The sequence below is a fragment of the Danio rerio genome, chromosome 5 (genome assembly GCF_049306965.1).
Source record: "Danio rerio strain Tuebingen ecotype United States chromosome 5, GRCz12tu, whole genome shotgun sequence".
Classification (NCBI taxonomy): Eukaryota; Metazoa; Chordata; class Actinopteri; order Cypriniformes; family Danionidae; genus Danio; species Danio rerio.
The window spans coordinates 2,206,396-2,220,450 of record NC_133180.1 but is presented as its reverse complement, the minus strand read 5'-3'; the positions used below and the strand labels follow the sequence as shown (position 1 = coordinate 2,220,450).

Here is a 14,055-nt window from a genome sequence, read left to right as displayed (position 1 = left end):
GAACAGCCCGATCTGATTGGTCAAACTTAAATGACGTTTATTTTTTGCATTGGTTGTTTATCGTACATGTCTGCAATACGTATATTGCATATAATATTATCTCGATTACAATAATTGTGATATATTTTGCAGCCCAACGCTCAACTATGATGGGAACCAAATAAGTGACTCTCAATTAAAGCTTAGAGCTGCACTGAGGATTCTCGTTTAGACAAAGCAATATTCAGTGTAAAGTTTTATCTAGTATAAATATGGTTTTGCAACATGACATATCAGTATACTGTTTAACCAATCATCTCTAATACTAGTAATGTCACCAAATAAAAATAAAAACCAATGGCTTTAAAACAACAACAAAAAATTGCTAAAATGTTTACAGAATAGCCTCTAAACAGACCCCTTAGTTTTTCAAGTTTTTTTTTTTTTTGCTATAGAAATGATTGATGTTGTGGTGGTAATTCCCAAAAATTTGCGAACAATTTTGTGAATTACCATATTAGGCATCCTACGTGTACATATGTATTTATATTATGGAGGGCATAGATTACTTTTTAAAATCTAGATTAATCTCGGAATTAATCTAGATTAAAAAGGCTCATTTGAATTCTGCCGAAGGCATTGAGAATATGTGTGCTGCCCAAATAATAAGTCTTTGAGAACGGGTTTCTCAAGCCAGACGGCGCAGTGGACCAGGGGCTCATCTCCTGTTTCCAAAATGCATCACAAACTGCTTGAGAAACTGTTCTACTATGATAATTGTCGATGAAAATAAAGATGTTCAATAAGATGTGTTTCTGTTTATTCAGGTAATTTTTCATGAATGAAAAACACCAGAACACAGGTGTTGAGCTGTTGACAGTGGTATATGTGTCCCACACTGCTAAAAACACTATTAGGACACCTATATTTCACTAAAAAGTGTAAATTGGTTGTTTTTGTGTTATTTCAAGCAAATTCGTTCTTCCGGTTTGAAACTAATTTTTGAAGCTGCGTCACGGTCATGACATAATAGCGTGTATTCCAGCGTGCAGACTGGACGTCTGTGCCAGAGTGTGTCTTATTACGTCTTACAGTGTGCTGCATTAATGCATGAGTAAAGCTTGGTTCAAACCAATCAGCGCGCTCTATTGTGCAACTTCATTAATATTCATTACTGTCACAGTGTTTAGACGACAGAGACGCCACGTTGTGTTGGCAAAACAAGCGTGAAGTGTTGCTTTTATAGTTTGCTGCAGTGAAGTTTTGTTTTCATTTTCTCTCTGTGAGAGCTCAGCTGCAGTCACGTGTGGATTAACAGTGTACGCGACGCTCGACAACAATAACTTACGTGTCTAAGGAGGATTATTGTTTACCTGAGAGCTGTTCTCATCTGCAAACGCTGAGATCCGGATTCGCTTGTAGTCTCCTCTTAATAAAGACGCGGCTCTAGTTGCTGGTGATTGTCCTGTCTCTACTAGGGATGGGAAGATTAATCGATATGTATCGATACGCGGTTATGCGCGTGCACGATGCGAGTGCATCGGTTGAGCAGCAGAGGATGAATAAAATTTTGGAAGCAAATCGAGATGCATCGGTTTTTGCGAGATGAATCGATTTTTCCGAGATACAGCTTATATTTTTAATATAGAATGTATTTTTTATTTATTAACAAGTGTTGTCAACCTGTTTTTGGCGCATAATTTAATCGACCTACATAAAGTAAGCCTTAGCAACGGATTTGCGGATGTGTACACTTTCACTACAACTCAGTGTATCAGGTGTGCGGATGAAGCTAGTGGAGCGCCCTCAGAAAGCGCGAGAAGCAAAACAAACATTTTATTCCCCACTGAGTTCTAAATCTAAAGTATGACAACATTATGGATTTAAGGATGGACGACATGACAGGACAGATGCAATTTGCAAAATGTGCCGCGCATCTGTAAATACGCGGGCAGTACGACTAATCTGATATCTCACTTGAAGCGGCGCCACGGTGTTGTTGTGAAAGCATTTTCCAGTGTTTCTGCATCCCCGGCTTTCGCACTGCTTCAACCAGCTCCAAAAGTGGTGAGAAAAGCATTGCAAGTTTTTTTTTTCCATGCGCAACAGTTCTGCTTGCTCTACGCCAATAACGAATGCTATTGCATTGTTCATCTGCAAAGATATTCAGCCTAGTGTCACGGAGAACGAAGGTTTTAAACACCTCCTCCTGTTAATTTTTATTTAATTATAATAATAATAATATTAATAATAATAATGATAAAAATAATTGGGTGTCACGGTGGCACAGTGGGTAGTTTGACCACCTCACAGCAAGAAGATTGCTGGTTTGTTATATTTTTATTAGCCTGTTGTTTACAGTGACAGTGATGTTTGAAAGCAGCATAACACTGCTAGTTCACAACCTTAAGTTTTGAATAATCAGTGGCAAAATATCTTTGTAAAACTTGTTTTCATAGTTGAAAAGTTAAATCACAATTCTTGTTGTGCAATGCTAAATTTATTTATGTTGAAAGAGTGCAAATTCATACATATTTTTTTAATATATATTGCACTTATACATTCTGTTTATCTTGAAAATACTTAAATAATATGTGCTATAGGTTCTAAAATGGCCCTCTACTGTAAACTGACACTCTGGCTCTGAGAGAAAAGCCAGTTTGTAAAAAAAGTCTTGGTTTTGCTTGGTTTATAAATAATCAAACTCATTCAATGGCACAGCATCCTCTTTCACATCATCTCATAAACTTGATCTAATAAGTTAGTGCTGAAATATCGTATCATATCGTGATATGGGTGTGAATCGTATCGTGTTGCATCGCAATATGTCACAAATGTATCGCTAATATATCGGATCGTATTCTTTGTATCGAGATGCGTATCGGATCGGCATTATAGCTTAGATGCCCAACCCTAGTCTCTACAGATTTGGTAAGTGAGCGACCAGTCGCTACCTGCCGAGTGCATCTAAGTTTCCGGGAAATGCAGAGGTTTTTTTTCTCTCATTCGCCGTGCGGTATCAAACATTGCATGAAAAATACACGCTTAGAGCAGCTCCTCGAATCAAATATCTCGTTTGTCGTGAGGGACATGAATGAATTCCCTGAATGAAAGAGTCAAACTGCAGTTAAAGTCCACCATTTAATAATTTGGCAAATAATTCGACTACAGATGTCCATGTAAACACAGTCACTTTGTCCCCTGTGTGTGTGTGTGTGTGTGTGTGTGTGTGTGTGTGTGTGTGTGTGTGTGTCTGTGTGTTTTGACTCTGAAAGTCAGCGCGTGCCCAAATAGACACTCCCACACCAAGCCTCTTTTCTTCCTCCGACGCTCCCCCCTAAACAGAGCTGGACACGCCCACTTTTCTGACTTTTTCCAAAGTAGAGGTGTGAAAACACCCTGCTGAAACGAGGGGGTTTCATGGCCCTTTAATGCGACTAAAGTCATAACTGAACTAAACAGAAATGGCATTAAGACATGTGGAGTATGCAGATATTAGTGGCATTATTGAAGTAAACATCGCTATCAAACTACTACTGTCGACTTTCTGCCATATTTTCCGACAAGATCCACACACACAGCTGTCAGTAAAGAAACGCCCGCACGCAGGCACACACACTCACATCGTGAAATGCGGAAGTTTTTCTTTCCATTTGGCATGTGTTATTAAATTCCATAACACTCTCACCAGTCCTTAACCCTTATTTGCGTCTAATACCCCAGTTTGTCACAGGGGCATGAATGAAATGTTCATAAGCTAAAGTGAAACTGCCGAACTGCAGTTAAAGTCAGGCATCCTGCTGATTTGATTCAAAGGGACACTTTTTTGTCTTGGCTCACCGGTCAGGTATACATCCGCGCTAAAATATCAAGGTGAAAGTCATCATAGCTTGCGTAGAATAGACCCTGTTCCCAAACCAGCTTTGGGAATAGATTAACGGCCATATATATTTTTTTCGTGCGATAAGAGTCTCACGTAATGCCGATAACGGCCCACCACTAATATATATACATTGACACGTGCAATATATATATATATATATATATATATATATATATATATATATATATATATATATATATATATATATATATATATATAAATATAAATATATATATATATATATATATATATATATATATATATTAGGGAGGCCACGGTTTCAATATAATATTGAACCGTTCGGTATGACCTCCACAGTTTAATACGCGCTTGTGAATTGCGGTTTTCTTGGTTTTACGTTTAAATAATTTATGTGTTTTATATCTCCCTGAATTGACTGTGTGTGCCTGTAAGTCCATGAGCTGAGATGAAGAAACTCCTCCCCGCGAGTAAATATCCAATCACTATGCTCTAAAGTTAGGGGGCGCTTGACCATCATTCCACACTTTAACATGGTCAGCGGTGGTGAAGTGAGGCTTAAGCAAGAGTACAAGGAAGCGCAGGCGAAGTGAGGCAACAGTACGAGAAAGCGCCGCCGTTTTTCAAATCTGCAGCGTGAGGACATTTCGGTTTTGCCGGTAAGTATAATGCCAAAAAAAGGAAGAACGGTGAACATAAAATAACTGTGCGAGCATTGATTTACACGTATAACCATGCCTGCACATCTGCAGTGCATCACCCAGCAATATCACTGTCTGAAGCAGGAGAGCAGAGAAGGTAATAAAGTCCTCCAAACAGCAACAATCCCTCGCTGAATCTATCAAGCAAACAAACCCAACTGGCTCCAAGAGACACATAAAATAACAAAGGCAGTGCGGGTGATTACTGCTGGAGATTTGCAGCCGTTTTGGGTGATTGGAGATGTGGGCTTTTGTCATCTTATAAAAGCACTCAGTCCGCATTACAGACTACAGTCTCACATTTTTTCAGCACCGAGATAATTAAGCTGGTTTATTTATGTTTACTGAAGTACAAATATGTTGATTTAAAATGGCCAATTCATCTTTATTAGCTTCATGTGTGTTTATCTTCAAATTGTTAGATTTTACGTGTTCCCCAGTTTGTACATGGGCTACCAGCAGCTGTGAGATTTCAGTGTTCATTTTCTTATACAATACACTAGCAACTACTTTTCTTGGCTTTTAAGTAAAACAAAATGAGTATTGCAATAAATCATTTTTACTTTTTTCTCCTTAACCTCTTACTGTTCCTATTGCCTATAGAATAAAAAAAAACACATGTCACGCCATGAGAACCGAACCTAAAACAATCCAGAACGGTGGGCTAACTGTATTGTTGCATCCCTAGTGTATATATATATATATATATTTAATCATTAATAGACTTAATGTACACAGCATCTGATCTATAGCTAAAAGAATGGAGACTGAATTAAGATCAGAACAACATGTGAATCAAAAGTCCATTCAATAAGCAAAAGATTCGTCTCCAAAATTATTTGTGTCAAAAAAACAATTTAACCGACTTGTGGTGATACTTTGAAACGAGTTTTGACAAACTAAGAGATGAGCCTGAAATATTTTCTGTGCTGCAATTTTACAATAAGGATATTCTAGTTTATTAGTTGAGGGTTTATTGATTGATTGCTATCTGTCGGTGCTCTTACCTTGTGACATTTGTCTTGAGTGTCTTGCAGTTCTTTGCTTTTGAGGTGCAGTTTTTTTTCCATGGAGTTGGTCTTGGCAGGAGAGTTGAGTCCTGCGCCGACCGACCTGACCAAACACACAACAACAAACCTTTATTAGAAACACAGCAGAAACCGGGTACACTTCAACCCTATTGGTTGTCATGTTTCATGTGTTATGCTGGAATCATCGGCCTCTCTGCTCAGGAAACATCTGATTGGTTTCTCTTTCCAGATTGGCATACAATATTTTAAAAGGTGTGAGACGACTTGCTTGGTGGCCATCTTTGTTTTGGCCACTCTTGCTTGGTGTGCAGAGCTGTTTATGTGTTGGAGATTGTGATTTGGGCGACACGGTGGCTCAGTGGTTATCACTGTGGTCTCACAGCAAGGTTCGAGCCCCGGCTGGGTCAGTTGGCATTTCTGTGTGGAGTTTGCATGTTCTCCCCGTGTTGGCATGCATTTCCTCCAGGTGATCCGGTTTCCCCACAGTTTCCAAACACATGCGCTACAGGGGAACTGATCAATTAAATTGACTACAGTATATGAATGTGTGTGAATGAGTGTATGGGTGTTTTCCAGCACTGGGTTGCAGCTGGAAGAGCTTCAGCTGTTTAAAACATATGCTGGAATAGTTGGTTACTTGAATTACTGTTGCCTTCCTATCAGCTGGAACTAGTCTGGCCATTCTCCTCTGACCTCTGTCATCAACAAGGCATTTGCGTCCACAGAACTGCCGCTCACTGGATATTTCCTCTTTGCCGGAGCATTCTCTGTAAAGCCTAGAGATGGTTGTGCGTGAAAATCCCAGTAGATGAGCAATTTCTGAAATACTCAGAGCAGCCCGTCTGCCACCAACAACCATGCCACGTTCACAGTCACTTAAATCCTCTTTCTTCCCCATTCTGATGCTCGATTTGAACTGCACCAGATCGTCTTGACCATGTCTACATGCCTGAATGCATTGAGTTGCTGCCATGTGATTGGCTGATTAGACATTTGCGTTAATGAGCAGTTGGACAGGTGTACCTAATAAAGTGGACAGTAAGTGTACTTAGTCAGTAATTTTTAAATTTCAACCAGCAGTTTTACCTTACTAAAACACACACATGTTGATTTAGGTGGTTTATGAGGACTCTCCATAGGTGTAATGTATTTTATACTGTACAAACTGCGTATAATATGGCCTTACTGCAGCCGTAACAATAAACCCAACGCTCAAAATAAAAAAATTAAGTATAATTTTCATCAGTTTGGAATTACGAAGACACAACACATGTCCTCATAAACAGCCTTAATGCTGTAATACCTACAGTAGGTCATACCCATGTCATAATACAAATGTGTGTCCTCATAAACCTCAAAAACCAATCCACACACACACACACACACACACACACACACAAACACACACACACACACACACTCTCACAAACACACAAACACACACACACTCTCACACACACACAAACACACACACACACACACACAAACACACAAACACACACACACACACACACACACACACACACACACACACACACACACACACACACACACACACACACACAATGTAAAGTGTCTGCTCATCCTTACACATTAATTACACACTCCATTAATTTCATGTGAGTTCATTATTCATTCCAAACATGAGAACATCATCCTTATGTGCCGCTCAATAATTAACAAGACATGAATTAGACGTGCAGGAACCTCATCTGAAAAGCTCTACAAGGAACATCAGCTTCTCCTCAATAACACAGGCTGGACGTGTCAGAAAAGCACAACTGAACACCATAATAAAAAGTGATCAACGTTATACATTTCAGAGATTGGATTGAGGGATATTTATCGTAACATAACTCCAGCAATTCAGCATTTTCTCCAGTTCAGCTCATTAACAGGGACAGATCGCTGTGACAATCCTTGAGTTGGCGTCGTCTTTTATAATAATAATATAATGAATCTGTCTTGCTCAGAGATCTGAACTAAGATCTGTGTCGCCGCCATTAGACATCGGCTCATTACAGCTGAAAGTGCTGAGGAGGGAAACGCGCACACACACACACACACACACACACACACACACACACACACACACACACACACACACACACACACACACACACACACACACACACACACACACACACACACACACACACACACACACACACACACACACACACACACACACACACACACACACACACACACAGCTAAACTGCTGATTATACCAGAACTCAAACTAAGCCGGAGGGAAATTAAACCTCTGCTTGGTTTACATACACATTTGTTTGTGTGTCAACTAGGGTTGTAACGGTATGAATTTTTTACGGTATGATAATCGTCTAAAACAATACCACGGTTTGACGGTTTCGCGGTATACGGTATGTTACAAATGTTACAAAATAATAGAACAGTGAAGCAAATTAGACTTTTTCCAAATAATATATTTTTAGTTACTATAAACAACACCACTTACAATGAACAAATAAAAAAATAAGAAAATAATAAATAATGTGTCAAAGTCCAAATAAAGTCCAAATAAACATGGTGCAAATCCTCAGTAAAAAATAGATATAAATATTTACTATACTATAAATAGTTACATAACGAAACTAGATTCAATATGGAACATCCTTAGGTTTTATGTGCCAGCATGGATATGGTTGTCTGTGGATATGGATTTGGATGTGGTTTTCTGCAATGCAGACAAACAGCTGCACCTTCATTTGCGTCTTTTGAAAACAGCAAGAGCAGCAGTTCGTCTTTGCTGTGTCACTGTTTTGTCATGTTTCTGTGCTGCTGTGCATGCAAAAGTACTTAGTATGAGAATTATTTCATGCAAAACTTTTTTTTTTTGCGTTTTATTTAGCCGCGCATAAATGTATGCCTATCTCTCATTCCTTGTTGTTCAAAAAGCTCATTGTTGGTCCACAAACAAAAGCGAAACCTATGCTTATTGGTTGTGATATAGCGAGTTTAAACCAATCTGGGCATGGAGGAGGGACAATGCATCAATGTATCATGTCTGGTTTGTCCGGAGACACAGTGACGAGCGTTTCTTTGTCAAATCAGCGTTGTCAAATTTTGATGACGTAACCGCACTCATTCCGGAGCCGCGAATGTTATACATATGTGATACAGCACTGGAAAGCTGAGATTCTCTTCTTTATGCCAATCTTTGAATTGTATGAATCGGATCAGCGGATCAAAAGTTATTAAACATTTAAGAGCAATACTTATTTTTAGCCGCGGGCGGCTGTCTCGGTCTTTAAGGGTTAAAACCGTTGATATGCAATTGTTCATGGTATGATAATCGTGCACGTTCAAATCGTGGTAGACCGTCATACCGGTATATTGTTACAACCCTAGTGTCAACTTGCACGTTTTGACACCAAATTAATGCAGTTTCCAAAGTTTTGCTCGGTCACAATCACGCATTGAAACACTTGAATTAACCTGTGCTCTTTCACTGGTGTATGTAATGTGGTCACGTAATAAAAGAAAGCTTCATTTTACAACAAATCGTGAGGACATTAAACCACACATGACATGATGTGAAAAAAGATGTGTTTTGTGCAAGAGTCAACATGCAGCTGTAAATAAATAATTAGATATTTCATGAAAAAAACAGACGGCTGGACCTACACTGGCCTTAAGGTTCGGTTTGGTTACGATTATCATGCCATCGATTCGCTCCAATTCAATATCTCGGTGCATCATGATGCATTGACAATGCTTTCCATACACAGTTTTATATTTTACGTCACAGCACAAGAATTCTAGTATTAAAATGAATAAGAACATTTATTTAACCCACCAGTCCTACTGCAGCCAAACCGGTGTGAGCGAGAATTGAACCGGCGACTCTTTGTATAAGAGTCTGTTGCTCTAACAAGGGGGCTAAAGACCATGGGCTATAAGCCCCTTTCACACAGTGATACCGGTAAATAAATGGAAAATTTCCGGAACGACTTTACCAGTAAATTCAAAAAAGCGCTGTTCACACAGGCGAGGACGTTACAAAAAGAGGAAAAGAGCATTCACACATCCATTCCAAAATAGCGGTAAATTCTGACATCATTCACCACAAATGAACTGTAAACGGCTGCGCTTGTATTTGTAAACATTTGACTTCATCACAAACTCTGTGGATGATCAGTATTGAGAACAACTTTGATGAAAACATATAGAGAAACACTTTCGCATGTCGAGATGTACATGATATGTGTGTGTGCTTTCATGGGTAACGTTACACGCAAAGCTTAAAAGTAAACACACAACGGCTTATCATAAGCATCTTATCGATAATTATTTACACGGTTGGCATTAAGATGAACATATAAACAATATCTGACTAACCTCTAGCAGCTAAATGTGTCTGGTAAAATATTCAAAGGCTTTTATTTTTATAAACGTGAATGCTTCTGACTGTTGTGATTGGCTAAAGCAGACGTCTCACGTCAGCACGTTCTAGACGTGCACGCGCTCTTTCCGGTAATCTTCCTTCTGCATTCACACAGCGCAGCATTCCGGCAAATTACCAGTAATCTTACAACTTTTCTAACTGGAAAATAGCCAGAACGAATTTACCGGTATTTTCAAAAAGGGCCTGTTCACACATACACACCTTTCCAGAAAATTGCTGGTAATTTTCCGGAAAGGTCTGTATGTGTGTAAGGGGCTATTGTGTCTGTCGCTAAAGCACATTAAGAGGTGAGAGAGTGAGATTAACCTGCATAACACTTCACTAGCCGGCCTCTGTTACACTCACCCCCTAAACCGCAGTCTAATCCCGGACGAGCCCCCACATGTAACCCACTGATCCTACTGCAACCAACCCAGTCAGAGTTGGGATTAAATCAGCGATTCTTTGTATGGTCGTCGGTTGCTCTAACAAGGAGGTTAAAGACCAAGTGCTCTCGTGTCTGTCGCTAGAGAGCCTAGATTGATTACATTCTTCCCCCTAAACCTCACTCCCATCCCGGAAAAGACCCCAAGTGCAACCCACCAGTCCTACTGCACCCAACCCATCTCATTTGACACTGAACCAAATGAGATACATGACATCAGTACGTAATCACCGGTTAGAATCTATTACTGAATTGATACCGAATTGTTTGTGTCTGCATTGCGGTGCACCGTAGAAACAACTGATCTTGACACCCCTACTGTGCTGCATAAATCAAAAAGTGTCAGATGATGAAAGAAAGGATCATCCATGAATCAGTTTGAATTCTACACAGCCGTCCTATCCTATTGGTTTTAATACAGGACGCAGCATAGCAATTTTGCATTCTAACTAATTGTAATGGTTTTTTTATATTCAAATTCATAGAAACTGGTATCCCTTAACTCAAGTTTACTACATCAGTAACATGATCCAGCAATAAATAAAACAACTAATGCATTTATGTGCATCTTCTTTATGTTTAAGTACAGTTAAAGTCAGAATTATTCGTTATTAATTATTCATTAATTACCCTAACCTGCCTAGTTAACCTAATTAACCTAGTTAAGCCTTTAAATGTCACTTTAAGCTGTATATGCTTATTTCACGCGGCCGCCACGCTGAAAAAAATTCTGTCTGCACAATTGTTGCAAACAATTTATTTGTGTTGAATTTAAACCAATTAAATTTAGTAATGTTCAACTTAATTTGTTTATTTAAATTCAGCCCAAATAAATTGTTTACGAGCCCTTAACTTAAAATGTTTTAGTAAATCCAAGGAATCAAGTCAAGTCAAGTCAAGAGTTTTATTTATCACATACATAGTAATACAAAGTATGACCAGCAGTGAATAGGTCAGGTCCGCTCCAGAGACAGTGCAAGTATAGATAAATAAAAATTAAATAATAATGAAAAAAATATGTGCAAAAAAATTATACAAGGTAATGAGAATAGCAGCAATATGAGGTAGCTTATAGGTATGACTAACACAGCGATATATACGTAAAATCAAGTGATGTATAACACAGAGTTAGAATTTAGCAGCCTGATGGCTTGGGGAAAGAAGCTCCTCCCAAGTCTCTAATCATCTTTAAAACATTTTTTTCAATGCATTTTAAAGAACCTAAACGAGGCAGCGGTGGGACGAAACCCGGAAGTATAGGACCAGCACTGTAAACATTGCAGTAACATGCTGTGGACTACACACCCCCAGCTGCTGCCGAGATTTCAAAATGCAGAAAGAGTGTAAACATCACTGTAATATTATACAGAACGTTTAATTTAAACTATTAAAAGCAAATTAGCATCAAACAACTGCACAATTTCTGTAAGAGTAACGTTAATATGCTTAAGTGTCCTCCTAGGCTTCAGTTCATGTCAGAAGGTAAACACTGTGGAGAGGACGCTCTCCTGCTTCAGTCTATGTAACCTGGTGAGCAATAAAACACTGCAGTCCTCTGTAGCATGCCATCGTGTTGTCTGTAATAGTGATGTACTGGTTCTGAAGTTTTAAAACCGTCTATTTCCTGCTAACATTGAAGCGCAGCTGAGCGCGCATGACTCGACTGATCTTCACGGCTGCTTCGCACTCTAGTGTCCTTGTGTCTGTGTTTGCATTAAGTTAACACTCTTCACCCAGTGCAAACACAGATACGCGGAGACTGGAGCGTGAAGCAGCTGTGAAGATCAGTCGAGCGGATCTCTCATCTTTGTTTGTGCTCGGTAAACAGCGGAGGGTGAACTGATGACCTTCTCGGCCAATCACAAGCATTTCTGTTGAGCACGTGAACACAATGGCAATTCAGCACTTAAAAAAAAAAAAACATCAACAGTGCCTAAATGTTAGCGGGAAATTGCTGTTTTTTCTTTTAATTCAGTATTGTGACAAATCTAATATGGTGAAAGAACCAGTTTAATTCAAGTTTGATAAACGGCATCTAAAACGTGTGTTTGAAAAAGAAAACTTAAGCTAATTAGTTCCATTTCCCTTAACTTAGCTGAAAATGAGCTCTGATATCCCTTTTTATTTTCACCATTCATTCAGAACGGGCATTCGGGTCACTCGGAAGGCGGTGAAATTACAATTTTGTGTCCCTTTCTCTTCGCTAATAAGATATACAGCCAAGTACACAACATTCCTCTGTGACTTCCAATGATGCTTCTGGGTTTCTTCCCACCACAGCCTCGATTTCGCTTTTAAAAATGGCGGCCACGTGAAATCAGTCTATAGAGGAGTCTTGAAGAATATCTAGTCTAATATTATTTACTGTCATCATGACGAAGATAAAATTAATCAGTTATTAGAGATGAGTTATTAAAACTATTATGATTAGAAATGTGTTGAAGAAATCTGCTCTCTGTTAAACAGAAATTGGGGGAAAAAATAAACAGGTGGGTGAATAATACTAACTTCAGCTGTATGTGCATGTATGTATGGGTATAACAGAGTTGACATTTTCCAGCATTTAGGTTTTAAAGGGCTATGAAACCCCCTCATTTCAGCAGGGTGTTTTCACACCTCTACTTTGGAAAAAGTCAGAAAAGTGGGCGTGTCAAGCTCTGTTTAGGGGGGAGTGTCGGAGGAACTAAAGTGGGAGGGTGTAGGAGTGTCTATTTGGGCACGCGCGAGTTTCAGAGTCAAAATACACAGGAGTAGACAGGAGAAAGTGATGTTGTTTAACCTACATGGACATCTGTAGTCGAATTATTTGCCAAATTATTAAATGTTGGACTTTAACTGCAGTTTGGCTCTTTCATTCAGGGAATTCATTCATGTCCCTCGCGACAAACGAGATATTTGATTCGAGGAACTGCTCTAAGCGTGTATTTTTCATGCAATGTTTGATACCGCACGGCGAATGAGAGAAAAAAAACTCTGCATTTCCCGGAAACTTAGATGCACACGGCAGGTAGTGTCAGAAAGCTGCGTGTGTTATTCCGGTCACAAAATGCGGTGCTAACATTTCTGCACTCAGTTCAATAGTTAACTTAATTAGATACGAACAAACTGAATAAACAAAGAGCACTGGTCACTCACTTACCAAATCTGTAGAGACAGAACAATCACCAGCAACTAGAGCCGCGTCTTTATGAAGAGAATACTACAAGCGAATCCAGATTTCAGCGTTTGCAGATGAGAACAGCTCTCAGGTAAACAATAATCCTCCTTAGACATGTAAGTTATTGTTGTGGAGCGTCGCGTACACTGTTAATCCACACGTGACTCCAGCTGCGCTCTCACAGAGAGAAAATGCAAACAAAACTTAACTGCAGCAAACTATAAAAGCAACACTTCACGCTTGTTCTGCCAACACAACGTGGCGTCTCTGTCGTCTAAACACTGTGACAGTAATGAATATTAATGAAGTTGCACAATAGAGCGCGCTGATTGGTTTGAACCAAGCCTTACTCATGCATTAATGCAGCACACTGTAAGACGTAGAAAGACACACTCTGGCACAGACGTCCAGTCTGCACGCTGGAATACACACTATTATGTCATGACCGTGACGCAGCTTCAAAAATTCGTTT

General features: G+C 39.3%; 2 protein-coding genes across 17 annotated transcripts in view; both read right to left on the bottom strand.

Annotated features, from left to right (window-relative positions):
• The window catches only part of si:ch73-55i23.1, a 782,803-nt gene that overhangs the window by 549,797 nt on the left and 218,951 nt on the right, over positions 1-14,055 (bottom strand). The window lies entirely within an intron of this gene.
• The window catches only part of cita (citron rho-interacting serine/threonine kinase a), a 233,759-nt gene that overhangs the window by 119,325 nt on the left and 100,379 nt on the right, over positions 1-14,055 (bottom strand). For all 16 annotated transcript variants that reach the window (XM_073951757.1, XM_073951760.1, XM_073951763.1 and 13 more), the window contains exon 11: positions 5,550-5,655. In XM_073951757.1, the coding sequence (XP_073807858.1) occupies positions 5,550-5,655 (106 nt within the window). The remainder of the gene's footprint in view (positions 1-5,549; positions 5,656-14,055) is intronic.